The 26,270-nt window shown below is 34.1% G+C and overlaps 1 protein-coding gene across 1 annotated transcript in view; it reads right to left on the reverse strand.

Annotated features, from left to right (window-relative positions):
• Window positions 1–11,494: 11,494 nt before the first annotated feature.
• LOC134535837 (actin-interacting protein 1) overlaps window positions 11,495–26,270 on the reverse strand; it is a 31,709-nt gene continuing 16,933 nt past the window's right edge. Inside the window, exons 13-15 of the mRNA XM_063375160.1 lie at window positions 20,179–20,329; window positions 19,017–19,126; window positions 11,495–16,321 (exon numbers count right to left, since the gene is read on the reverse strand). Of these exons, the coding sequence (XP_063231230.1) occupies window positions 19,017–19,126; window positions 20,179–20,329 (261 nt within the window). The 3' untranslated portion in view covers window positions 11,495–16,321. The remainder of the gene's footprint in view (window positions 16,322–19,016; window positions 19,127–20,178; window positions 20,330–26,270) is intronic.

Here is a 26,270-nt window from a genome sequence, read left to right on the forward strand (position 1 = left end):
GTATAGTCAACTTCTTTATTAAGTCTTTTTTTATGGTGATTACAGAAATTATTTTTTAAAAAATTGGTGATTTTATATTGATATGTGAAATAGCTGTGTATTGGATATGCTACAGCTGAAAAATGCATCACATTTTTGCTCAATGTAAATATCACATGTAATTTGTTTTCTTGAATTATTTTAAGTGTTTCTTATCGCAGGGAAGTATGTATGTTACACATAAAGGTCCTGTAATTTATACCTGTGAAATTGTCTATTTGAAGCCATAGAAATATTTTACACCAAAGACTGGAGTTTAAAGATTCGTTCATAGCTACATTGGATGTAGTCTTGTAGAAAAAAAATATTGGCTCTGTTTTTGGCCATGTAGAGTTTGAGGTCAGGTTAAAGAAAGTGGAGGTAGGTAGGTTGCATTGTATCGCCACTGTTTGAAATAGTGTTTTGGTAGGTTTCTTCTGTTATTTTTTTTTATATAGCAAGACAAAATAAGTAGTAGTCATAGGAAGCTTCTCTATTCAAAACTATGGCATCATTTAACATGTGAATTTGATTGGTTATACTGTCAAATGATTTAAATTTGTGTTTGGGATTTGACTGCACATAATAATAATAATAATAATAATAATAATAATAATGTTGTCTTAGTTATTACAGTGTAAGTTTACAACAAAGCACCGCACTTTAAAGGATTTTTCACATTAAAGAACATATATTCAGGATCACGGGCTTTCGTGCCCATGACTGAAGTTGCTTTACTTGAGGGTTCTGACCGTGTCTGAGGTGCAGAGCACCTACGTTTTGGTCACATTGAAGTCGCCATCTTCAGGGTAATAGTTACCTTCTTAACTGCTACCCTGAAGATGGCGACTGAAGTGTTGATGTGGTTAGAACCTTCAAGCAAACAACTAAATCCCTTATATGTTTTACATCTGTTTAAAGAACACTCATTATTAAGTCCAGAAATTGTGGGTTTTATGAGGTGTGTTAGAATGAGATTTCACGTAAGTAATTTTTATACCCCTGCTCTCTCTTATTTTGTCTTTTCTTCTTAAATTTGTACTGATTCATAAATGTATACTGCCACAGGCTTAAATGCTTATTAATGGACATATGTTAATCATTTTTTTATCACATACATATAAAATTAAATCAAACAGAAGAATAATAATAGTAGGTAGCGACCCAAATTTTTTTGTAGTTTGCCAGATGTCGCAAGCTGCTCGCTGCACGAGTTTTGTCAGCGTAATGTGCACAAAAACTAGCAACACATGTTCGTTAAGTTGCTATCTTGCATGTAGTCGGGTACAGTGCCGGTGAAGTGTCATTTTAGCAAGCCTCATACACCTGCCCATACCTATCTTGAAAATTACAGCAGTCATTTCGACCAAACATTTTTTAAAATTGTTTACAAAATGCCTGATGTACTATGCATGATTACTGTAGGTCATCTTGTAGGCAAGATATGGATTGAGCCTAAGCGACCAACTACTATATTTCCTTGTACGCAATGCAGATTTGTTTTAGAATGTAAATTTAGTTTTCTAACAGATGGCTTTCCGCAGGGACTTTCAGTTAGTGCTTTGTTTTTATGAAATAACACATTAGTTTTGTACTGGTATCTTACATGCTACACATGTTATTAATGATTTACATTCCAGTTACCATTGAAGTTATAGTGTTTTACAGTGTGCATCTAAGTCCGAGTTTCTTAGTAGTGGTGCACACGAAGGTTGTAAATTTTTATACACTTTTGTTTATTGTTTTAGGTTTGTTTCAATCTATGCTCAGCATGGAAATGATGCCATAGTTTAAGCAGGTGAGCTAACATTGATCTGTGTAAAGAGAACTACAAAGTTAAGCATCACAATAGAACGTTAAGTTGGAGGGTAGTTCAGATCCGTAACTGTCGGAAGCCACTGGAAGCTGTATTCTCCTGTGTAAACCAAAGACAAATGCCAGAACTCATTTTTTTTGTTTGTAGACTTTTTAGATTAGAGTAGATGGTAGTGGGAAGTTGTTTATAGACACATAGCTGAGAATCATTTGCATGTTATCAACGGCCAGTAATACTGTGATGTGAAGATGACACTATGTAAAACATATTGTTATATTTATATTTATGTGGGATTTTTCATGTTATTCTTGGGAATTAAAACTATATGGGTATTAGATGTAGATTATTATGTTACCGTAGATATCTTGTGATACATATTCTTGCTGCCTTTGAGATGACTTATGTGTAGAATGTCAGGCTCAGTTTAATCAGTTTGAGGGAAAACTGTATACTGTATGTTCAGTTTAAGACCAAAGGATAAAGTGCTGATACAGTGTTGTTTGGATTTTGTCACCTGTACAAACTGTAATGAGCACATTATTATTATTATTATTTTAAATATTCATCAGAAATGTTGAATTTCATGCAAAAGAGAATATCCCTTTATTCATGAGATCAAATTTTAATGGGTGTGCCATACATCATTTGGTTCATATTCCAAATGAGAAAAGCTGTCAGTAAAGTTCCATTTTATGAACAATTGTTGCATCTACGAGAAATACTTTGAATTCTTGTGTGTAATGTATTTTTTAATAAGTTTTGTAAATGTTTTTTTTAGCAAGATAACCTAACTGAAAGGGATACAAAAATATATATGCTGCCGTATTAATTGTGCATATCCTCAAAAATTTTTGACAAAATTTTGTGGTTCATGTTACCATTATTTAAAATTCTGAAATCTGAAAAAAACTTAGAAAACCAAGATTTATTTTGTGTCTTGTGTAATTTTTGTGACATTCTGTCCAAACCAAAGTTCCTAAGCCTTTCGGTGTTAGGGCATATCAAACAATACATTGAAAAAATGGTATTCAGTACCAATTTTAAAAGGTTTTTACGATGTAAAAGTAATTTTCATCTGCAAGCAATGTTGCATTAAGACAGAATGTTAAAGATAAAACACATACATGCATTATGAATGTAAACACACTACAACAATTTCATTTAAATATTGAATAACCAAATATTGTATTATATTTTGGATACATGTAAGTTACTCTAAATATTTAAAGTATTTAACTATTTTTTAAATATTTTTATAGAAGAATAAATCTGGATATTTATTTTCTGACACTTAAGCAAAACATTTTAGTAACCATACAAGTGTTTGAGGTTTTGAGGTAATTTTCTGTTGCACATTTACATGTGCATTGACTTACTACACCCAAAGCATTACATATATTGTTTCTAGTTTATTATTCATGTACATAGTGCCCTTAGATTTTTTTTATTTATAATTTCTCTAATAGTAAATTTCTGAACAAACATGTGATTTATTGTTTTGCCAACTGTATGGATGTGACAGTAAGACAAGGAACTGCAAAAGAACCTGTTCGTATTGAGCATGCTGAAAAATTTAAAATGTTATGTATTTAATTATAAAAATAATCTGATGTAAAAGTGGAACTTTGCTGTACACACCTAAGATATTGGGCCATTTCACCTTGATAATGAACGACGTGTTTGTGCTATTTTCATGTGTGCTAACGGTATAAATATATTCACTATGCACTTTTTTCCCTGTGTTAGTTGACAAGTTGGTTTGGTTTCACTAGTTTATGTTTTGTGAGCAGAGCACTTTTTATTTACCCATTGTTTTTTTTTTGATTGTTAATGTGTTTGGTTATTGGGAGGGGAGTAAGGTCATGAGCCAGCGGTAATAGTTTCACGAACTACGAGTGTGTTAGTTCAGACAGCTCAGCATAGGGGAAGTACATTATTTGAAAAGTGCTGATTTCATAAATGTATTGTTTTTTAGGCCTGTGTGAAACTTTGACTAAATGAATCAATCAAAGCTCTTTTTAATATTCGATTTGACTTTGCCAGGATATTTGCTATTCGTTTTATTTGAAGCTTTGGTTGTGATGCAATGTTTGCTTCTGATGTGAAGCTTTGCATTTGTTGCAAAGCTTTAAAGCATTGAAAACTTAAAGATTCACTATTGAAAACTTTTTTTGTGTTGTATATGTTTTGCTTCAATTAAGTTAATTACTTAAAAAAAATCAAAAGGGAGCACTCCATTGTTTTTATGAATGCTCAATATTAATTTTATGCATGGTTATTTTATTATTTTTATTGAATGATACTATAAATAGAGCCCAATTGGTTAATCACTAATCATTTCAAACATTACAAATGTTAAACAGTAATTTTTTTTTACTTCAAACCTGTATTTTATAAAATAAGTGTAATTCAGCTTCGCTGAGAGCAATGATCACAATTAGATTTGACTTCGCGTATATTTTTAACATTCAATTGGATATTCACTTTGCATAAAAAAAAGTATTCATACAGGCCTATGGTGTTCCAGTTTAAATTTTTGCAGTCTATATAAAAAATTACATATTATACACAGAGGCTTATTTAGGATAATTAAGAATTGCTTAAAAATTATTTTTGACAAATATATATATAAATGGGTGCATTTGTACAAATGTGTCTTAAGACATTTTAGATGGATGTGCCAGTAACTACTAAAACAGAATTCCCCGACATATTTTAAAGTAACTGTGATAAATTACTTTAGAATTTTGAGACAAATATTTTGTGGTCTTATCTCTGCCTGGGTCTTATACACCCAAGTATTTACATTTGAAAATTGTCATTGCTTTCTGTCAGATTCAGTAATGCTTTTGGGGTGTAAAGGAACATGCATGTTTGTGCAGATGTTTTGTGCTGGACAGGATAGATTGAAATGGTAACATAATAGTTAATCAGTGGGACAGGACATCTGTGCTGTGATACAAATCACTATGTGCTTGTAAAAAAATTGAACTGTTAAACTCCTGCCAGTACAAAAACTACAACTGATTTAACATTTACCATGCTGTGCTGTGCCGTGCCTTAGACTTAGGCTGGATAATATTGGATTGCGAGGAGGTGAAGTTAAATAAAATGTGATAAAAAAAACTGTACTGTATTAATGTTTTTCATTCATTCTTAAAAGCTCTAAAGCTCTGTCATTTTTTGTAAAATCAAATTCAAGCGAGACATTTAGCTTATTTTACAAATAATGCTTTAAATGATAGCAAAACATTACTGTGAAATAAGAAGTAATCTAATACCTCATATTCCCAGGATTAGACAGTTTCTTCATTAATGTAAATTAAGGGAAGATACCTAGATGGAAATGGTGAAAGTGATAAGAAATTTGAAATTGAATAATTACTAATTTTCTTTAACTTTGATAAAATTAGATAACTTAGAAGAAAAAGATTTTTTTTGAAATACTACAGTAAAAACCCTGGTTTAATGTGTTGTTAGGGGACATGTGAGCTGTCCCAATGCATTAATTTTATACCCATTTCCAGTACTACATCGTCATTTACAATTAATGGCCACAATGGGTAGCACAAAATGCAAATACAACTTTTAAGGAACATATCCTGGAAACGTGACCCTGCAAAGAGAGGCGTGAACAGTGTTGCAGTAATCATAGCACTGACGTTCAAGCGATATGCAGAAAGCAGGTGATGAGCAAGGCACAGGCGTCTATAGCTAACCATACCTACTAGCAACTAGCAGTGCGTATGTTCACATGCTTGGCTGTAGGCTTGCTGATGGCTTGAAAAGTACGGTGCTGCGATAACAGATCTGACAAACGGCAACTGCATGGCAGAATTCACGTTCACAGACATTCAATATGCTCGGGGTGTCCAGGGAGGCGAGAGGAATTGCATCAGGAGCAGTGCTCATTTACCAGGAGTGCTTCCGACAGATTTGCACCGAATAGGAAGACCTGACTAGTCTGCCTGGAACTGGGAGTTTGTGCTGTACACCAGACAGCTGGTTGCTAGTGCGCACATCTTGTCGCCCTCTTCCCGAGGAGTGGATGAATGTCATTCATGGCGCTGCCATAACTGTGCTCTCGGCCAGTGGAGTATGCCTACTGCATGGAAAATTCATGTGTGCCCTGCTGTTCACATCTGTAACTTTTCTGGGTAGTTCTCCTGACATATGTTCCATAACAATAAATATAGTTTAAAAAACTAAAAAAACATGCTTTTAAAGAATATCACACTAAAAAGTTAAAAATAAATATAGTTTAAAAAACTAAAGAAACATGCTTTTAAAGATTATCAAACTAAAAAGTAAAAAATAATTTTAAAATTAAATTTATGACAATAGTATATAAGCAATACTAGTATAAATGAGAAAAAAGCTTGAGGCGCTTTGTGCCATATTTTTTGAATATTAAGCGCCCCATGCTTTTTTCTCATTTATACTAGTATTGCTTATATACTATTGTCATAAATTTAATTTTAAAATTATTTTTTACTTTTTAGTTTGATAATCTTTAAAAGCATGTTTCTTTAGTTTTTTAAACTATATTTATTTTTAACTTTTTAGTTTGATATTCTTTAAAAGCATGTTTTTTAGTTTTTTAAACTATATTTATTTTTAACTTTTTAGTTTGATATTCTTTAAAAGCATGTTTTTTTAGTTTTTTAAACTATATTTATGTATAATTATCATAGGGAAATGAGTTACCGACACTACCTATTACCATCTGAGATAACTATTTGGAGTTGCAACGTCACAAAGAAATGGTAAAGTCTCTACGAATCATTTGCAGTTAGATGTATGGATATAATATTAGAATTTACGGGGAAAAAAAAAAAACATTTTTTTTTTTCGGCATGGCCGGGAGTAGAACCCACGATCGCTGAATCCGAAAGCTGACGTCACAGAAGTCGCGCGCCTTAGACCGCCCGGCTAACGAACGTAATGAAATGGGTGGGACATTTTACAGTGATGAGTCACTCACTCTTAGTCGAAAGAGTTACAGACGGACAGACAGAGTTACAGACGGCGGACAAACATACAGGTGAAGCTAATATAAAGCATGTAAAAATTACTTTTTTTTTCCATTCCTGCCACCCGTTATATTTACACCCCACAATTTCCTAGCATTCTGGAAATTAAGAAAATATTTAAATATAAATTTGTTATGTTTAAAGCAAACTTTTTGAAACATCGAGCTACTTTATTAGTTGTGTAAACATATTTATTTTTGTTTACTGGTAGTTAACCAGTGCCGGCTGAATAATTTTTGATCAGAAACAAACATAGCTTTGATTGTTTCGTTTGTTGCAGTATATAGTTAGAAAATAACATGCACACATTTCCAAATGGGCTAGTAGTGGCATAAACCGCAGACACTGCAATAACACATCGGGGAAAATATTGACAGTGCAACCAGAATCCTGAAGTCTCTTTAGTTGCTACGGCTACACTGTAGTACGTTATTATTTCAGGCATAAGAAAGAACATAAAGGAGTGGGAGGCATGGGTGCAGAACTGTGATACGTGTGATGAGCCGGACAGGCGGGTGCCGCCACTACTTCCTTGCAGCCGGCAATGCAAGAGAGAGAGGAACAACTGCTGCACCCATTGCGATTTCCTTTGGCGGAAAATTGCTAGGCACCGACAAAAAACTCTCAATTTAAAAATCACTAAATTAAAATGACCCGGTCAGAATATTGACTACACTTCCCCAAAATCTTTTACCCATGGAAAGAACAACTTTTATTTTTCTCTTCTCACATACTTAATGTTCCATTAACAAAAAGAAAAAAAGAAAAAGACGGCTAAGGTCGTAACTGCAGAGAGAGAAAGAGAGTGAGTGGAGGATGGTTCTTCGTCCTTGCAGCATCCAGGTTAGGTCACTGCGGCGACACCACATAGTTGCCCAGTTCTCTGCCTGCTAGCGTACATGAGCTGGACAGCATTGTGCATCATTTTGCTGCACAGTGCACTAATAAGTCTTAACATGTGTCTGTCAAACTGCACGCAACACAGGTTTTAGACTGCATCGATCCAGATTGCTGTGAAATAAAAGTTTTATTATACCGTGTTTGATCGCATAATTGTCGCACTGTTATTATAGGGTGTCAAAATTTGGAGAGAGAAATTCTCGCATAAACGTTTTATGATGTTTCTTGGTCCTGCCCAGTTTTCCCATATAAAACAATGTATGTATTTTAAAGTTAAATCTAATATTTATTCAGATATTACCATTTACTTATTTAATTAACAAAAATACAAAGTTGTCTGATGTGTAAATCTGCGTTTTAAGATGTTTTTAAAGTTATAGCCCTTATCTGTTCATCTTCGTTACCTCTGTGAACTGCTTATAAAAAATGTAGCCAACGCTAGTTGGCATCACTCGTGTTTGGTAATGTTGATTCCCGTATAGAGTGCGCACACGTAGTCAAATATCTATATCAATGCTTGCCGATTGCATGCAACGCGTGTGCTCCGTCTAGTACAGTTAACTAAATTTGATAGCCCGCACTCTTTCCTGGTAAGGGTGTACTATGACGATAGTTATACGTTAGTTCGGGCTTACTGTTTTTGTTTCCTATTTAAAGTTGAACTAAATGCTTTTGTTGAATGATTATTTATTTTAAATTGGAGTGCTTTTGTATACACCCATCCCTCACTTAGCATGACTAATGTGTTCCTAAAAATGTTTTATCCAAAATCACTTATTCTGAAGAATTAGTCTCCATAAATAGCTAGGCTGATTTACTTGTGTTCCAAAATGTGTAGGGAAATATTATTTACGTAATATAAGTGCGTAGAATAACACTCAACGACAAATATGTCACACCATTTAGCTCAATAAGCCTACCATCGAATACTTTGTATGACAAATACACCACGTAAAGGGAGATAGTTATTGTCAGTCAGCAGGTTGACTTGCCTGCTAGGGCGTGACCAACTCACGTCACGTACTCTTCCACAATTTTTCCAAACCATCCTTTACTGGCAGTGAAACCGATATTACTGTCACAGACCTGCCAACTCTCACGATTTTGGTGCGAGGCTCACGATTTTAAGGTCCATCTCACGCCAAAATAGTGTTTCCTCACGATTTTTCGGGGCCCCAAGATTTTGTTTGTAAAAGTTACAAAACAAGTTTTACGAAAGCTTACAGTAACGAGTTTTCATCAATACTCGAGTCACGTAAAGGAAGCAATTTTGCGTTTTGTAGCGTGTGCCGTGCTGATTTTTCTATCTCGCATAGTGGAAGAGGAGACATTGTGAAACATGTTGCTACAAAAAAACACAACTAACACGTGAAGTGTATTGCTACCAATAAAAAAATTAATTTTGCTGTGAACAGTGATAATAGTGTTACACGAGCAGAATGTTATTTTACATCTTTTTTTAGTTGCGGCCCTGCATGATCACTACACGACAGCGCTAAATTATGTTCAACTAAATTAAATCTGCAACCTATAATTTGTTGAAATAAATTTTGAAGCAGAGACCATGTAACATATGTACAGGTATGTCACTTAAATTTAAAGATTCTCATTGGTTGTTTTTTTTATATCTAACCTGTATTTATGGGCCTAAAAATTTTTATAGAGGACCTCATGATTTTTTAAATTTGAATGTTGGCAGGTCTGCTGTCAGGATACATATTTACATTTTAATTTTTCAAAAATTTAAGTGTCTATTCGTGTATCACCGCTTGGTTCACATGTTGTCAGGTGTGTGACTTTTTTTTCATTGCATCATTAATTTAACAATCTTTTCTATGTGAATCATTTGTTCATTTCTGTTCCAGTATCTAATGTAGTACGTGTATATATATTCCCTCTAATACAACCAACAGCATCAGACTTATATAAACGTTTGATAGTGTCCTTATTTTGTATGATTGTGCACACAGTTGACTTATTTAAAAACTAAAGTGTGACCAACATAAGTATGGCCTTCAAGACAATCAGCAGAGCGTAACTCAACATTGCTGGGTAGCATCTATCTGCACTAGCAACAGCGCATGCCATCTCCACTGTTGCAAACTAAGATGGATGCACTATGGGTGCATACTTACCCCTCTGGTCTGAGGACGGGTAGGTTGTGCAAGCATATTGCCATATTGGAACTGTTCATCACAGAGAACTAGACAAGATTATGTTTTGTTTTAGTTTTTTTGTTTTAAAACAGGAGATTTTGGTGTTATTTTTATTTTTTAAGAAATCTGCATTTTAAAAAAGGATTGTATATTACTGAACAAATGTGATAATGTGCCATGGTACTAATTTCTTCGAAACAGTGTTCTAAGGTCTTAATGTAAAAATGAGTAGCTAGTAACAGCTGCAAGATTTAGCCTATTGGCACTATAACTCAATGAAAAGGTGTTATTTGCAGAACTACTAAATCAGTCTATTAGAATGCTCGATCACTTCTAATGTATACATAATATAAAATAAAATAAATTAATTATAATCAAACCTAGCTTTGATATTTACTAAACAAATTTTCTTTATGGTATTTCAACAGTGAGTAATATTTATTGTTCATTAATCAATATTGTTTCATCAATAATTATTGATATCCTGAAGTAAGTCACAATTTTGTTAATTCAATTTTATTTAGAAAATTGGCTTCTTTCTGTTTTGATTTACCCCTTACGATGTACTTACGAGTCGAGGTTTGAATTGTCAAAAGACTTTTCACTTTTATCACATGTACTGAGTTTAGGTGCTCTTGGTTCATTACATTGCAGTACAAACATGCTAAATAAATATACTTTTTTGAATTTAAATTTAAAAGAATATGCATTTGTCATTAGTGTTAAGTTTTGATCGAAAAAGCTGATTAGTTTCGGAAATTTTAATGTATTTTGGTGTTTTGTGGTGTATTAACTTGAATTTCAGCGTTATCTGGTGTATTGACATGTTTTTTTTTGTGTTATTTCAGTTTTATCACAATTCACCTTATGATCTTGTTCCTTCAGAGAACACAGACAAGCTAGTAGCAATATCACTATCCTAATTCATTTTAAGGCACTGTTGAAACACACTGTCACAATGAGTTTTTTAAACATTAAATTTTGCTGTACTACATCATTCTTCAGACACATTTAGTTTAGTCACGTTTTTTCTTGGCACATAACACAGTTAATGGTTATACATATGTTAGCAGACTGACATTGGTAAAAATGTTTTTTTTTTTCTATTCACATTTTTTAATTATTATTATTGTTGTATTTTTAACCTTGTAGTGGTGAGAGTTTTAAACACAAATCTCTTTTATCTTGGTTGGATTGTATTCCTAAAGTTGTGTGAATAAATGGTAGTAAATGCATCTCCCTTACGAAACAACTGATATTTTGCTTCCATTATTATAGGAGAGAAATTAATTACTACTATAGCTAAAATTAATTATTTTATAATATTCTTTGATGGGATTCTTAAATTTCTAAAAAAAATTCCATTGGTATTTAATGCACAAAATAAAATATAAATGGAAAATAAATTCAACTGTCTCACATGACAGGCAGGTTGCAGACAGTTGCTATTCAGAGGGCAGAACCTTTGTACTTACTTTTTTAATTTGTACTTAATTTTCACTTTATTTTGTAAATGGCTTGCTTTACTAATAAAAATGTAGGAGGCTACTTTAGAATAGTTCAAATGCAAAACATGTTAACATATGTATTGTCATTACAAAGTTTTACAAAATGTCACACACTAGTATACTTAAATCAAACAACTGATAAAACAAGAACGGGCAACACTTGTACATTACGTTTGTATGAAGTGTATGGCATTTACCTGATTTTTAATGAAAAACCAACAATTATTTTCCCTCCATTATTTTATGCATTATTTGTATTTGTAGCTCTGTCAACCAAATGGCAAGGGGTTCAATCCAAATATCAATTAAGCATCTAACAAATATCAATTAAGCATCTAAACACATCAGTGATAGAACTCACTTCATATGGCTTCTATAAATCATTATGAGAACCATTTTTTGCAAGCAAGACCCAACCTTTTATACTAACTAAACCAATTGAAACAGAATGTAGAGTTTATGTTTGGTCACAATTATAAGCACAAAATTTACATCATATAAAAAAATGGTTCAGAAACAGCACACAATATGTAATATTTAATTGTGGTCTTGTTCTCTCAAGAAGCTACTGATCATTTTTAAAGAGCACCAGGGTTACTATTTTCTGGCTATAAATAAATGCAGCTGTCAATGAATGAATATACAGTAGACTCCCGATTATCCGGGGTAATGACAGGCAAGGGGTTCACGAATAACCGAAAAACACGGTTAAAGCAAAGTAAAAAAAAAAAAAAAAAACTTAAAATTTATTATCTCTACTATTTAGACAAACACTGTAACAGACACCCCTCGAAGTAATGCCCTAATTCATTTCAGTAAAACAGAGCGCTAGTCAAATGCATTTTTTCAGTAAGCTAGTATTTTAATCAAAATAATTCTTTTTCCAATCAATTGTGCTTGCTGACTACCATTTTAATCAAGACACTACTCCCATTAAAAATTATTATACAGTACTAATATAAATATGTCTAAATACATTAGATGTACATTAAAATAAATATTAAAAAACATTTTCAGATTAAACCACCTAAAATTACCATATTTACTCGCATATATGTCGCCATCGCATATAGGTAGCACCCATAATTTGAGGTCTTGAATTTGGTATTTAAGATTCCCCCCATATAGGTCGCACCGGTAATTCATTACACATACGCATTGCACCACAGTAAAAAAAAATTTAAAAAAAGGGCCACAAATTGATGGAAATTTACCGTCAATAGCGCGCAGTGCGCGGAGAAAGGTCATTGTACTCGATCAGCTGTTGTTACGGCGCGGCGTGGCCGCCGGCTGGCTCTCTCTGTTCTCTGAGCTGCGCATGCGCAGTATAACTCACTCAACGCTCCGCCCAGACTCGTGAGCTTCCATCAGCAGACAGCCAATAGATGTGAGCTTAGCGGAAAAAATTATAAGCTCCACCTCCCGTGTACCAGTATTGTCCAGTTCTAATACCAGTTTATTGGCATACACACCAGTTTTCTTGCTGCCGTGACATGTTCAAGTTTACGTTCATCTTGATGTATTGATACCAATAATTAATTAATTACGATCCCCAGAAATAAATTGTTAGTTTAAAAAATATGCGTCAACTGTACAATATTTCCGAAATTATAAAATACGTATAAAACAGTTACGAAGACTCCGCTCATTTTATCTTGTGAGTTTGTCTCGTACCAGTATTTTGGCTAAGTTGTGACATAAATACGAATCAGAACTTATCAATCAGCCACGATAATACATTGGTGAGTTTACGTTTTTCCCTCGTGCATTTTAGATTGTCTCCTTCTATAATTACTCGGGCTTTTACACGCCTAGGATTAAATTATTACATGTTTAGAAATAAAAGCAACTTTTCATGTTATAAAATATGTATATTTTGCGATTTAAAATGTTCATTGCCGACTATAAACGTTACATTTTTCACAATGTTTTTAGGCCTAAGTCCTAGCTAATCTTATCTACTCTTAAAGTACCCACCGTATTTTCTGGTTGTTACGTGACGTAAATAGCGGGATGGATTCGATTTTTGAGACATAATTCGCGTGAAAGTATTGTATTGGACTATATGGGAACTAAACGGGACCTGAAGAATATAGTGCAAATAACGTAAAAACGTAAATAACGGTACGTAACGTAAATAAGGGGTTTCGATGTATGTGTACATTGTAAATAAATTTGCCTATACCTATATAAACTTCTTTTTCGCATTTTAAAGCAAAATATTGCAAAAAAAATTCCTCAAAAATTTAAAAAAAATTTTCTTCACATATAGGTCGCACTTCATTTTTTCCCCATCAAATCTGGTAAAATTGCCGCGACCTATATGCGAGTAAATATGGTAAACTTAATAATTCACGTACCACATTATTCACATACTAAGGCTTGGGCATAACATTCCTATGTAGGCACTACCAACATATCTGAGTTACAAAATAATGTTTCTGATATAGGTGATATATTTCAGTTGAAATAAGATTTTAAAAAGTATAAACTTAAAGTTTTATATTATTAGAATATTTAACCTGTTAACATAATTCCTGACTGTTATTAACTAGATGCTTTCTGCCATGATTTGCAGCAAGCGAATCCTAGTAGGTGCGAGGTAAACTAGCCCTGAAAGCTTATGGCTTTTCGCTTTAGACTCCAGAGCTGCTGCTATGTGGGTTAGTGGTTGTTTGAAACTAGGGCATCATCGGAAATAAATATACAATGAAGGAAGCGAATAGCTATCAAGGAAAGAGCAAAATATTATTTGGTGGGTTGTCACTTTAATTCGTTGCATTACTAATAAATTATTGCATTGTATTTAATGCAACACAAGTGCCGTTGCTATTGTGCACCCACAGAAATAAAAAGTTAAATCATTTTTGTGTTCTTGGCTTAAGAAAATATGGCACGGTTAACCCGCAAACCGGATAACCCGCACCCGGATAGTCGGGAATCTACTGCAGTTGTGGGAATGAAGCAGCACACATAATCTAACTGCATAATAAAACACAAAACGAAACTTTTGTCTGCAAATCCTATCACTGGCAAAAACAACCAGAGTTAGTGAGCATTTTATCTTAGAAACACAAAAACTAAGGAAACTCTCATTTGTCCAGGAGACAACTTGCAAAAGCAAAAATATGTTAATATTAATCTTAAAAATTCACTCCATACATTGCTCAGTACTAAAAAGTAACAAATATTTGTTCCACAAAATTTTACTTATAACTTATAAGTAATGTAAACGCCACAAAAATCACTCACAAAGCAATTAATATAAAACAAACTGAAATGATATAACTCGTAATACATATAACTTATCCTAGTTTGTGGAGGGACAAGATATCAGAATAAGAAATATTTACTAGACTTAATAGATTATAGAACAGTACGTAATATGTGAAATCAAACATCCAGAACAAGATAAATATGTAATTTCTCTGTAAGGTATATTAGTTATGTTTGTAAAGGAGGACTACATGCAATCAGCAGACAATGAACTCACAAGTGCATACATGTCAACCAGTATTTGCTACATAAAGCACACACAGTAGATATGCTAACCAGCAGTGTAGACAATGCAAACAAATCTTAGAAAAAATTTTTTTTTAAAATAACCTTTATGTACTAATATAAAATATACAACACTGAGTGATTAGAAGTTTACATGTATAATTTATTGTTTCTAGAAATGCATAATATGTAATTCCAGTCATCCCCACGTTACCCACCCAAAAAAATTCTAGCTTTACTCTTCATGCTAACTACATCAAAATTTTCACTTAATTTCCATTTCTGATATTCAGACATACTAGGTGTGAGTGTCTAATGAATATTTTGGATGGGGAAAACAATTGGACAAAATCTGAGATAAAGAAAACATTTTTTTTTTTTTGCAAAATGTATCAAAGAGAAATTGGGGAAGGGGGAGGGGGGGAAACTTGAGATATTTTTGCTAAAACTGCTAGTAACTGGTACAATTTACCCAAGCACGAACATTGCAAACAGTAACATGGTGTTATAAAAATAATTTTTTTGCTCTTTAATGTTACACCATACATAATTCATCACTCTTTATGAATGTAAATTAAGAACATTTATTTAATTTGTTTTAGAAAAATACATGACCCATTACTTTCCCATGCATCTTTCCACAAAATGGGAAACCAGATACCTACATGAATCAGAACACGTTTACTGAAATCCATAAACGACATAATTTTCTTGGTAAAGCATCTCGCTCCATTTTAGTTAAGCATATCTACAGGGGATAGACAGACCAAGGAGGGGTAGGTACGACAGAAACTAACTAAACTTCCCAACCTGCACTGCTTGGATGGATTCCCAACTAGCTTTTATACGTAAAATTGCTCAGAAAACAGTGCACGTACTGAGACAAAAAAAATTATCTTAAACTGCACTGGCCAAAGAAAGATCTTTCTCAACTGAATTGTAATGTTGAAAATAAATATATGTTTATTTTAGTAAATCACTAGTAAAATTATGTATCTACAAATAATTAAAAAGCCATAGACAGAGACAAGCTGACTTACATGAAGACAAGATAAACTTTAAGACTGTTGATTTTGCTTTGAACCAGAAAACAATTGCACTTGGAAAAGAACATAGGAACATCTCTGCACTGAAGCAGCGACACGTCAATTTGGTTACGCCATCAAACAGTTATCAATTGTACAATAAATAAATACGTCACTCTCGAAATTAATCACAGAAACCACGCTGTCCAGTGCACAGGCATTGCACCCACTGCCAATAGTAAACAAAATACTTTGGCTCAAAATTCAACAAAATCACCTTTTACAATGGAGATATAAAAACTTCACGAGGGTATTCTTCATAGTTCATACACCACAAGCATTCTCTGGACATCTGCCTCACCATCTACAAAATATAAACAATACTATCCATTAACACAGTACTTCATGAAATTATTTATAATCAAGGAAAATTCCTACATATAGTCTATATAATCACTGCATTTGATGTTAAATTACTTAGTTTGTGTCCATATATGTGCTAAACATTATCTGCTGTTTTCAAAAGTCAGGCAACTTTTCTGTTCTTAAATAAAACTGCATGTTTGACTAACTGTGCATTACAGAGATAATTTTCTATGTAATGCAGGAAATTGGTAAAAACTTATCAAAATATTTCATCACAAAAATTGGGAATTTACAAAAAAATTTTGGTCTCATAACTATTTCCAAGTGATAATTGATAAAACTCATGTATTTTGTTATTTACATGTGTAAAAAGAGGTCCCTTTTCTCTACTTTCTTGATAATTTTTTTTTTTTTTTAAATGGCTATGAAAAGAAAACATCAAGATAAAAATACACATAAAATACAGAGCATAAAGTTTCAAAGTTTGTTTCTTAACAGTAAAACCTGCTTATTATAAGACTTCACTCCATTATATAAATAGTATTTGTAACATGTCTGTCCACCTGTTATTACCAAATGGTAGTAAGAACTCAGAGCATGCACCCAAACCTCTTTAAATAATTTATCATGACCAGACAGATGTTTCACCGGAACTCAAGATGTGCAATCAGAAATATACATCGTAAGATTGTAATATAGATAATTCTTTTTTTCAATGCTCAACCATTATGGCTAATTCCATAAACTGTGGCCACTATTCGTTTCATTTCTCTGTTTCTCAGAAGTTTACTGATTTCTCATAGGCGACTAGAAAGGAAATGTTTTACTTCCACTCAATTTTCAAGAAAACTATACAAGCCTTTTATATGCCATTTTTTTCCTCCAAATTTATACAGTTTCATAGTACACCTATCCCTCACTTAGAATGACTAATTCGTTCCTAAAAATGCTCGTGTTATTTGAAATTGCATATTCTGAAGCATTAGTTTCTATAAATACCAAGGCGAATTTAATTAATGTGTTCCAAAATTGTGTAGGAAAATATACTTTACGTAATATAAATGCGTAGAATAACAGTGAACAATAAATATGTCACACCATTAATCTTTATATGTCTCCTATCACATTTTGTATGACAAATACGACACTGCGTAACGGGAGCTACGTAGTTATGTACTTTATCGTCAGTCGGCTGGCTGACTTGCCCGCCCGGGCATGACCTTCAACTCACGTCGCGTATCTTTCCAAACCATCCATCCTTTACTGACAGTGAAACCGATACTACAGTCCGGATGATTACATTTTAATTTTTCAAAAAGAGTGCGGGCTATCAAATGTAGTAAACTCGGCACAAGACAGAGAGCGCGCGTTGCATGCAATCGGCGAGATATCAGTCTCGATATTCGACTATGTGTGCGCACGCTCTATACGGGAAGCAACATAACCAAACATGAATGATGCCAACTAGCGCTGGCTGCATTTTTATAAATGGTACACCATGGCGACGCAGACTAACAGATAAAGGTTATAACATTTAAAAACGTCTTCAAAAGAAAATTGTGCGCACAGCTGACTTGCTTAAAATTACAAGTGCGACCAACATAAGCGTAGCTTTCATGTCAAACTGCATGCCGTAATACTTCTAGTTTTGTCTCAAATACTTTAACACAATGCATTATGATTTATGAGTGATCAAGCATGTACAGTTACCGGCAGTTAATGGGCAGACGTTGCTTTTGTTTGTGTGAATTCCTTGCCACAGGCTAGACTGGGTTCACGGCCCGGTTTGTGACCAGGCGACAACGGTACGGCACGGAGGCATACGCGCGGATGTAAAAATATTTGGTCCTTTACACTCCATTGCCGCAATTTAACTTGCCATAGCTGATGTTTGTACAACAGCCGATAGCGTAGTCAGATCTGCGCGCGCATCTCCCCTTGTTTGGCTAACTGTATCCCACGGCACATCTGTTATTTACAAAAGTTGAAACAGACTTCGTGGTGTCGTGTTTGACTTTTTTTTTTGCCTATGGAGATTTTGCGCTAACTGAAATTTACAGACGTGCTATTCAAGACTGGGGCAGTAAAATTAACATCGCACTAAATGAATCTGTGCTATTTGAAGATGTGATAAGTGAGGGATAGGTGTACAAAAATATATATATAAAGTCAAACTGGCTGTGACACTTGCGTATAGCACAAGCTGGCCAGCCACCACTGGGTAAGTCAAAATCATTCATTGTTCTTGGTGTCATATGGTTATCGCCTCATAGCAAGAGAACAGATCTTCAAAAGGATGCTGCATTTTTCACTGTTACACTCTTTTCTTCCTACTAACTCTACCCTCTAGGCCACAACACCCTACAAGAATTTTAGATTCACTAACAGTTCAGTACAAAAAATATTATTTCAGATACATTGTAATGAGATTCCACTGTATAAGTAAAGCATTTCACAAAATTCAGACAGACTATATCTAATGAAAAATAATATAAAAATACACATTTATTAATTCATGCTATTAAATGATGCATCAATGTTGGCTGTTGCTATGTTGACGCCATCTTAAGAGAAGAGTGAAAGAGAGAGACTTGTATTTGAGTTTGCCTTATGCAAATGGGTGGCTGTGTTGTTGAACCTCTTGAGAACGGTAAGTGACGTAAAAATGGTGGTGCTGAAACCAACTAACTCACCTATATGGCAGCAACAGTCCACAGCTTGGTGTTGCAGTCCTGGCCCACGGACACCAGCGTCTCGTCGTCCAGCCAGGCTATGCGCGTTATCTGGCTCTGCGGATGTGCATCTGCAAGCACCATCAGACGCATCCACTAAAAGGTAAAAAAATAGAACTTTGCATCCAAAAGAAGTACATTAAAAAAATTATTTTGGGTTTAAATCAATCTATCTAAATAAACTCTATCCATAAACACACAAATCACCGCTCTAAAATGTCCGAGTTGTGAGCTACACTAAATAGAAAGGCATGAGAGCGCCTAGTTCCCCTTCCTGCCAACCCATGATGCAAACTCAAGGTCGTATCAGTGAGTTGAATATACTTTAAATAGGAGACACAGCACTTATGTCTCATCCATAAATTTCAATCACACAAACATTACTCTATCAAATATCAGTTATATTGATATATAAGTTTGAAATTGAATTGAATACCATTTAATAAACTAATTCCATGGAATTATTTACGAAATAAACAATTTACAAAAATTCAGGTTTCAAGTTAAGCATGTATCATTGTTAAAAGTTGTATGATCTTTGTCCTTTTGTCATCATGTTTAGGGTTGGGTAATTTTTCATGATCTTTATGTCATATATTTTTGTAGATTGAAAAAAACTTGTTTCTACTATATGAATACATTGTTTTCATACAAATGTATTGAGTGTAAATTCATTACTCTACGACAACAATATTTCAAACGAAGAGAGAATGTCTGGACTGAGATCGCTCATTGTAATACATGGGAATTTTAATTTTGCGGGCGTTCTACAGGCCCAAGATGCTAGGATCACTGGAGTCATGTGTCGCCATCGTTTGCCAAGTAAAAAGGTCTGGGTTTCCTATATTGTTCTACTACAATATTTGATACGAATAAATGAGGTCATTAGAGACTGTGAGAGGTGGTAAGATTAGAATGGAGTATTGACGGAATGGATGGGTGAGAGAAACGGGAGTGGCCAAAGAAAACCCAACCTGCTCATAACATTAGCTCCTTATTTTAAATTAAGAAAAATTCTGGTTTTGAACTCCCCAGGAATGGCTCTGGTGGGAGGGGAGCAATCTGAACACTAAATGTCGAATATCGGCAGAGGTGGGCCGCCAGGTGTGAATGCGAAACGTACTCTTGATGATGGTGTGCTTGGCAGGGTTCTGTATGCTCCAGATGATGATGGTGGTGTCGAGGCTGCCGCTGGCCACTAGCAGGGAGTTTGGAGACCAGGCCACGCAGTTGACGCGGGCGTTGTGGAACCCCCACTCCTTGTTGTGGGCGAGCTGCAACCACCGCCACCACATTTAGCCATTTTTTTCAGTATCCTTGCTTATTTTGCTTCCATTATTTTTTTTTTTTGCAAATCGTTATAAATAATTTTATAATATAGCCACGATTAAATGTTTTTAAAAGGCTTCTTCTACAAAACAAATCCTTATTTAATGGTTTGTATGTGCTTAAAGGCAAATTTTTAAGCATGAAACCATTGCATTTTTTGATTAATCAATTGTACGCATTGTTTGTCTTAAAACTATATTTATAGTATAATGTTACAAATCAATGAAAATTAGATTTTCTCAAGACCCTGATAAACTCATGTTCTATTATTGTGGGAAAACATAATTTTTATTGAATTATGATGACATACTAAAATAAAGATTTTCAAGACAAAGGCTACATACAAAAACTGTACACAAAATGACTTCATGCTTTCAGAACACACTAGGACTGACACAAAAATCTGTTATAAAGTTCATGAAAACCATAAATTAAGGACTTGTTTAGTATAAAAAAACACTTCTATCAATTAAATATGGTTATATTATGAATTTACTTTAGATAATGTGCAAAAAATATTAGTAGCCAAATAATTTATGATACCACCGCCTAAAGGACGGAAACTTCAGACACAGGCCAGGGACATTAGGGAACGAATGGAAGGAATTGGCTACGTCCCACTGCAAAGCTGGGGTCACAATGCCACGACCAACATGAAATGACAGGTCTGATTACACATCGTACATCATTCCAGCACGACAGAGATAAAAGTTTAGGGTCACAATACCACAACATTTACTCTAATAGTGTGCACATAAAGTGCAGTATATAATGTGCCAAAAACAGTGAAGGCTCTATAGGAAACTTGTGTTTCCTGTTGATAGCTCAAGTACATAACAAAATTACATTTAGTTTATTTTAGATACTCGGAAGCATGCTACAGATATGTAGATAAGGGCAGAAAATAATTCCACTGTTAGCTATGCTAAATACTAAAAAAATAAACGTAGTAAACAGTTGAAGTTACAGTTCAAATGTAAAATGTACCCAAACATAAAACAAAATACTGTTTTTCAACATAAAAATTAAAAAAGTAAGTAAACTTTTTGAAGTTTAGTTTTGTAAGGTTTCTGTTTTGCTTTCTATTGTGTGGCATGACAAGACAAAATTAGAAATATGATCTACTTCTTGTGGACCGTCAGGCGCGTATTTTTGTCGTGTTGACGCCACGGTGACGTATTTCAATGGCTACTGACCATATCGGGGCTGTGTGGTTGTAGTGGCATTGTGACTCCAGCTTAAGGAAACATCCCAGAATTCAACTGGAATGATTTTGGGAAACCACGGAACAACCGTAATCAGGGTCACCGGACTGTGATTAGAACAAGATTCCCTCTGGGATGCTAGTAAGAAGGTGATTTTCTGCTGGAAAAAAAATGTACCCGCTACATGAGGAGGATTAATTTTCACGTCCCTAAAATATTTTTTTTCCTATTTTTGGCTATAATTTCATTTCTATTAAATTTATCCCAATTTTTGACATCTCAATGCATCAACAATGTTTTACCAAGCTTTTATATTTTTTTTTTTACAATGGGCTTTAGTCTCAAATCACCAGATCAAAAAAACATGGTTTCTTCATGTAAAGAACTAAAAGTTACCTCATAGTTACAGTGTATTATCTAATTTTAAAGCTAAGCCAATATGCTGGGACTTATTCCCCTGTAAGATTTAAATTAACTTGCAAACTTTAAATTCAAACTTTTGACATCTGAAAATTTGCTGTACCCAAAATCTCCAGATACATATGAATACCAACCACATATCAAAGTATCTTTACCTCCCACTCATAAAATGGTCACACGATCCACAAGACTCATGCTTGAATTTGTCAATTTATAAACCTTATATGTAATGTTGTGACTATATTTTGTAAGTAATGAAAAGTTAAAAAAATAATAATAACAAATATTCCCAATCTCTCATAAGGTTTTACTTATCACCTACAGTACCGAAAGAACTGTTACAGGTTGCCAGTATAATTCTATCAGCTGTCTAAACATATGACTACAGTGTTGTTTGTAAAATTTTGACTATAAACAGGCAGTATACAAATACATAAATTTAATACATAGGAAAATAACAGTTAAATTACAATTAAATAAAACTTAATTAATTGCAAACATTAATTTAAAACACTTGTCTACTCAAGAACTTTAAACATCAAGAGTTTTTACTTTAGTGTTATATCAGACATAAATATGGTACAGAAAATAAACTTGCAAATGCTAAATCACTAGCCATAACAACTTTCATCTGGCAACTTACTACAGTGGAGTCCCACTAATCTTAACTGACTGGAGCCGAGACCTGTTTTGATTATTATGTTTTCAGATTAGCCAAATAATGGCAGTAATGCAACAGCATGTATTAAAGTAGATTTATTTAAGCATTAATTTGTCACGTAACATAGCCTATAACGCTATAACACTTTTAAAAGCACAAAGTCACTAAACATGTTTCTAATTAAGTCAAGACATCAAAAATAATTATTAAAATGCTTAAAAATTAAATACTTTTAACCCTCAAATCATTTGGGTTAGCCGGATTTTCAGATTAGCAGGGTTCAAATTAGCGGGTCTCCACTCATTTTACAGGTAATGTGAAATACCAACTCCATTAAACAAACACATCGGATGAATAAACAAAAAAATTAACAAGGTGTGTTCGAAAAGGACCATTTATATACTACATGACCATTAAAATGCTTTGATTAACACTCTATATTCATATACTATTACTCCTTAATATCATATTCTTCCAACTAAACTGCCATTACCTTGACACGTCATGTGTTGCAATTTGTTTAGAGCCTTAAAGATGTTTTCATTGAATTTATATTATGACTTATGACAAATTTACGTTATTACATTTGTAACGGGCTACATGGGCGCACGGCCTTCCCTCCCTCTCATTCCCTCCATTAACATTTGCTTGAAACCCCTCCCCTCCCACTCCCCTCTTTTCGTTTCTTCGGTCGGCGGCTGACGACGCTAGCGCCACCTGGGTAGTTTTTATAAGGGCTTGTTCCCCCTTCCTCTTCCTGTTTCGACGCTGGGACTCCGACCGATCACTCTTTTGCTCTCGCTGATAAGGTACGGTTGATATTGACTTTGAGTGATTTCTGATGGGGCGCGGTGGCCGCCCCCGGTATTTTAAAGTAAATGTTTTAAATTTTCCTTTCTAGTTTTTTTTTAAATCATTGTCTCAGCTGCCACCTTCTAAATTCTGTTTGAGTAATTTTTAGAGCTTTTCCTCCCTTAGTCAACCGTGACTCGCAAGATGTATGTGTGGTTCGCGCACTGCGAGACATTTTTCGTGAGGACTCTGTAATTGACCCGCTAGGATAGGAATGTTAGTCCCAGCGTTGGCAGCGAAGCTTATCACAATTTATTCTTTGTGTAATTAATGTGCGCACATTCACTGTTAGTTCTTTACCAAGTCTTTCTTTTCTTTATAACTATTTAGAGTGCAAATTTATGGTGTACGGCGTGTTAACCACATTTTGTATGCTTGTGCTTTGAGGATCATTTAAGATGGCTCGCTTTGTGTAATATGGGGCTTTCTGCCGCATGTGTCCAATGAGACTGAGTGTGATTCTCAAATTTGTAACCCTCAATATTTAGTGTGAATTTCTAATCTGTATTGATAAAGGAACATATTTAATGACGAGGGACAGTAACGTGTTAATAAAATAAAAATATGGTAACTTTACACATTCTTGAGATCATGATGGAGTATGCTCTTGTCAATAACTTGCTCTTGGAAAGCATATTAATGTTAAATTCCCATGTTTGAACATATGTAATGAACTTTGGCAGTTGTTGATCGCCCTGGATAAATTATTTAATAAATTGTTCTGGCAACAGTCATTTTTGGAAATCCCTCGTTTACTTGTTATAGCACTGTTGTTAATCCCTTTTGTTACGGAAATCAGATTAACCATTCTGAGAGCACCCCTCCCAGAAGGGGCCTATAATATTATAGAAATACTGTTAAAACACGCGTGGGTGCACATTTTTGAAATGAGTTTAAGTTTTGTTAAAATTCTGCTTAATTTTAATTATTTTATGTTTTATATGGTACCATATATCATAAATAACTATTTCCTTAATAGGCACAATTATGGTGGAAAACAGTTGAGTCCCCAGCCTGTAATGTACTGATATTAAACATCCTTATCTTTTAGAAAACATCATCGGCTACGCTGTATTCCTAAGGATCTCTGGTGGCGGCTGCAACACTGCATCTAAACCTATAACTGGTAGTTTATCAGATACCAATAGGAATTTTGAAACACTGTTTTAAAGGGTGCTTAGAGGTAGGTCTGTAGTGTTGAAAAACACCACTTTGGTAATTGTATTATTTTATTTATGGAAAATCTGTGACTATAGATATTTACACAGTGTTAAATTTCTGGATCCATAATAATATGCTTGAATCATTAAAACATCATTACAAAATTAAGGCACACAAAAAATTTGCAGAAGCACACAATACTTACTTTCTGAGGTTTCCAAACAAAGAGCAAGCAATGAAAGCAGTAAAATAATAAATACACTGTGTTAGTGGAAGCTCTAGCACACAGATGATACTATGAATGGCAGAAAAGCATCTATTGTGCTACTCTACATTAGCAATATACTTTACTTTCTCACATCAACAACAAATCTTCAATAAAACACATTAAAATTTCTAAGTTTTGGCAAAACTGCAAGCTGTAACTAGATTATATAAATTAAAAATACAAACATTCTATTTGTTCACTGTTGTAAATTACATTAGCAACTTTTGCACAATAGGCATGGACTGAAGAGAAATATATATCACTTCACAGTAGATAAATATGCATATACTGCTTTACTCACAACTATAAGATTTCATTTATGAATAAGCTATGATGGAAAAACTTATTTCCATAATCATGCAAAGTGACAACCATGTGACATTGCAAGCCACTGCCTTTCCCCTAGTATTTCAGAATATTTTTATGATAATGTTTTTCAGTAGGGTAGTACATCAGGTGATTATGTAGGCTTAGTTCATGGTGACCTATTTTTATATTTGTATTTTATCATTCTTAATAGTTTCTGATATAAATTATTATATTATTTAGAAAAGCACTTTAAATACATTTTCATCAATTTCTGCAAGGTTGACTAGGTTACTATATATGCAAGTGTTTTTTTCAATATTTTATTTCATTTACTTGTATTTTACATTTTATTCATTTACATGTTATATTTTTAAGTGTGTTTTTTATAGTGTATTTGTGATGTTTATAGAATATGGACAGTATTTTTAGTGAAAGAGAGAGAAAGAAAGAGTGAGAAAGCAAGAGAAAGACAGAGGAAGAAAAAGCGAGAGAAAGAAAGATAAAAAAAAATAAAAAGAGAGAGAAAGAGAGATATGTACGACTCCAAGGCGCTGAAATGACATACAATATTTATCGCATCCTATATTAGCAAGAGAGACAGATGTTTGTCACGTCTGTGCGAAAGCTCTCTGGCCAGAGAATCACATAATACAGTGAAACCTCTCTGAAACGACCCCTCACGGTTCCCAGGAAAATGGTCCCCAGGAATAGGGTCGTAATAGAGGGGGGGTCGTAATAGATGTTTTCCAAAATTTTCAGTTCATTTCAACCCCCCCCCCCCGAAACCGCTACACGCTAAGAGACCAGCCGTACAATGGCAGGATGCTGTCACTCACAATGCTAGACGGCTTTGCTTTAAACCCACTTCAACCTTCATGACAAGTCCGTCACCCTACAGGCCACCCGATGTCACGAACCCCGGATTTAACAAAGCAGTGATTTTACGAATACATTCTCGGGAACCGTCAAGAAATTGGACATTTTGACCAAAATGTGAAAATCAGAAGAAA

This window comes from Bacillus rossius, chromosome 10 (genome assembly GCF_032445375.1).
Source record: "Bacillus rossius redtenbacheri isolate Brsri chromosome 10, Brsri_v3, whole genome shotgun sequence".
Lineage (NCBI taxonomy): Eukaryota > Metazoa > Arthropoda > Insecta > Phasmatodea > Bacillidae > Bacillus > Bacillus rossius.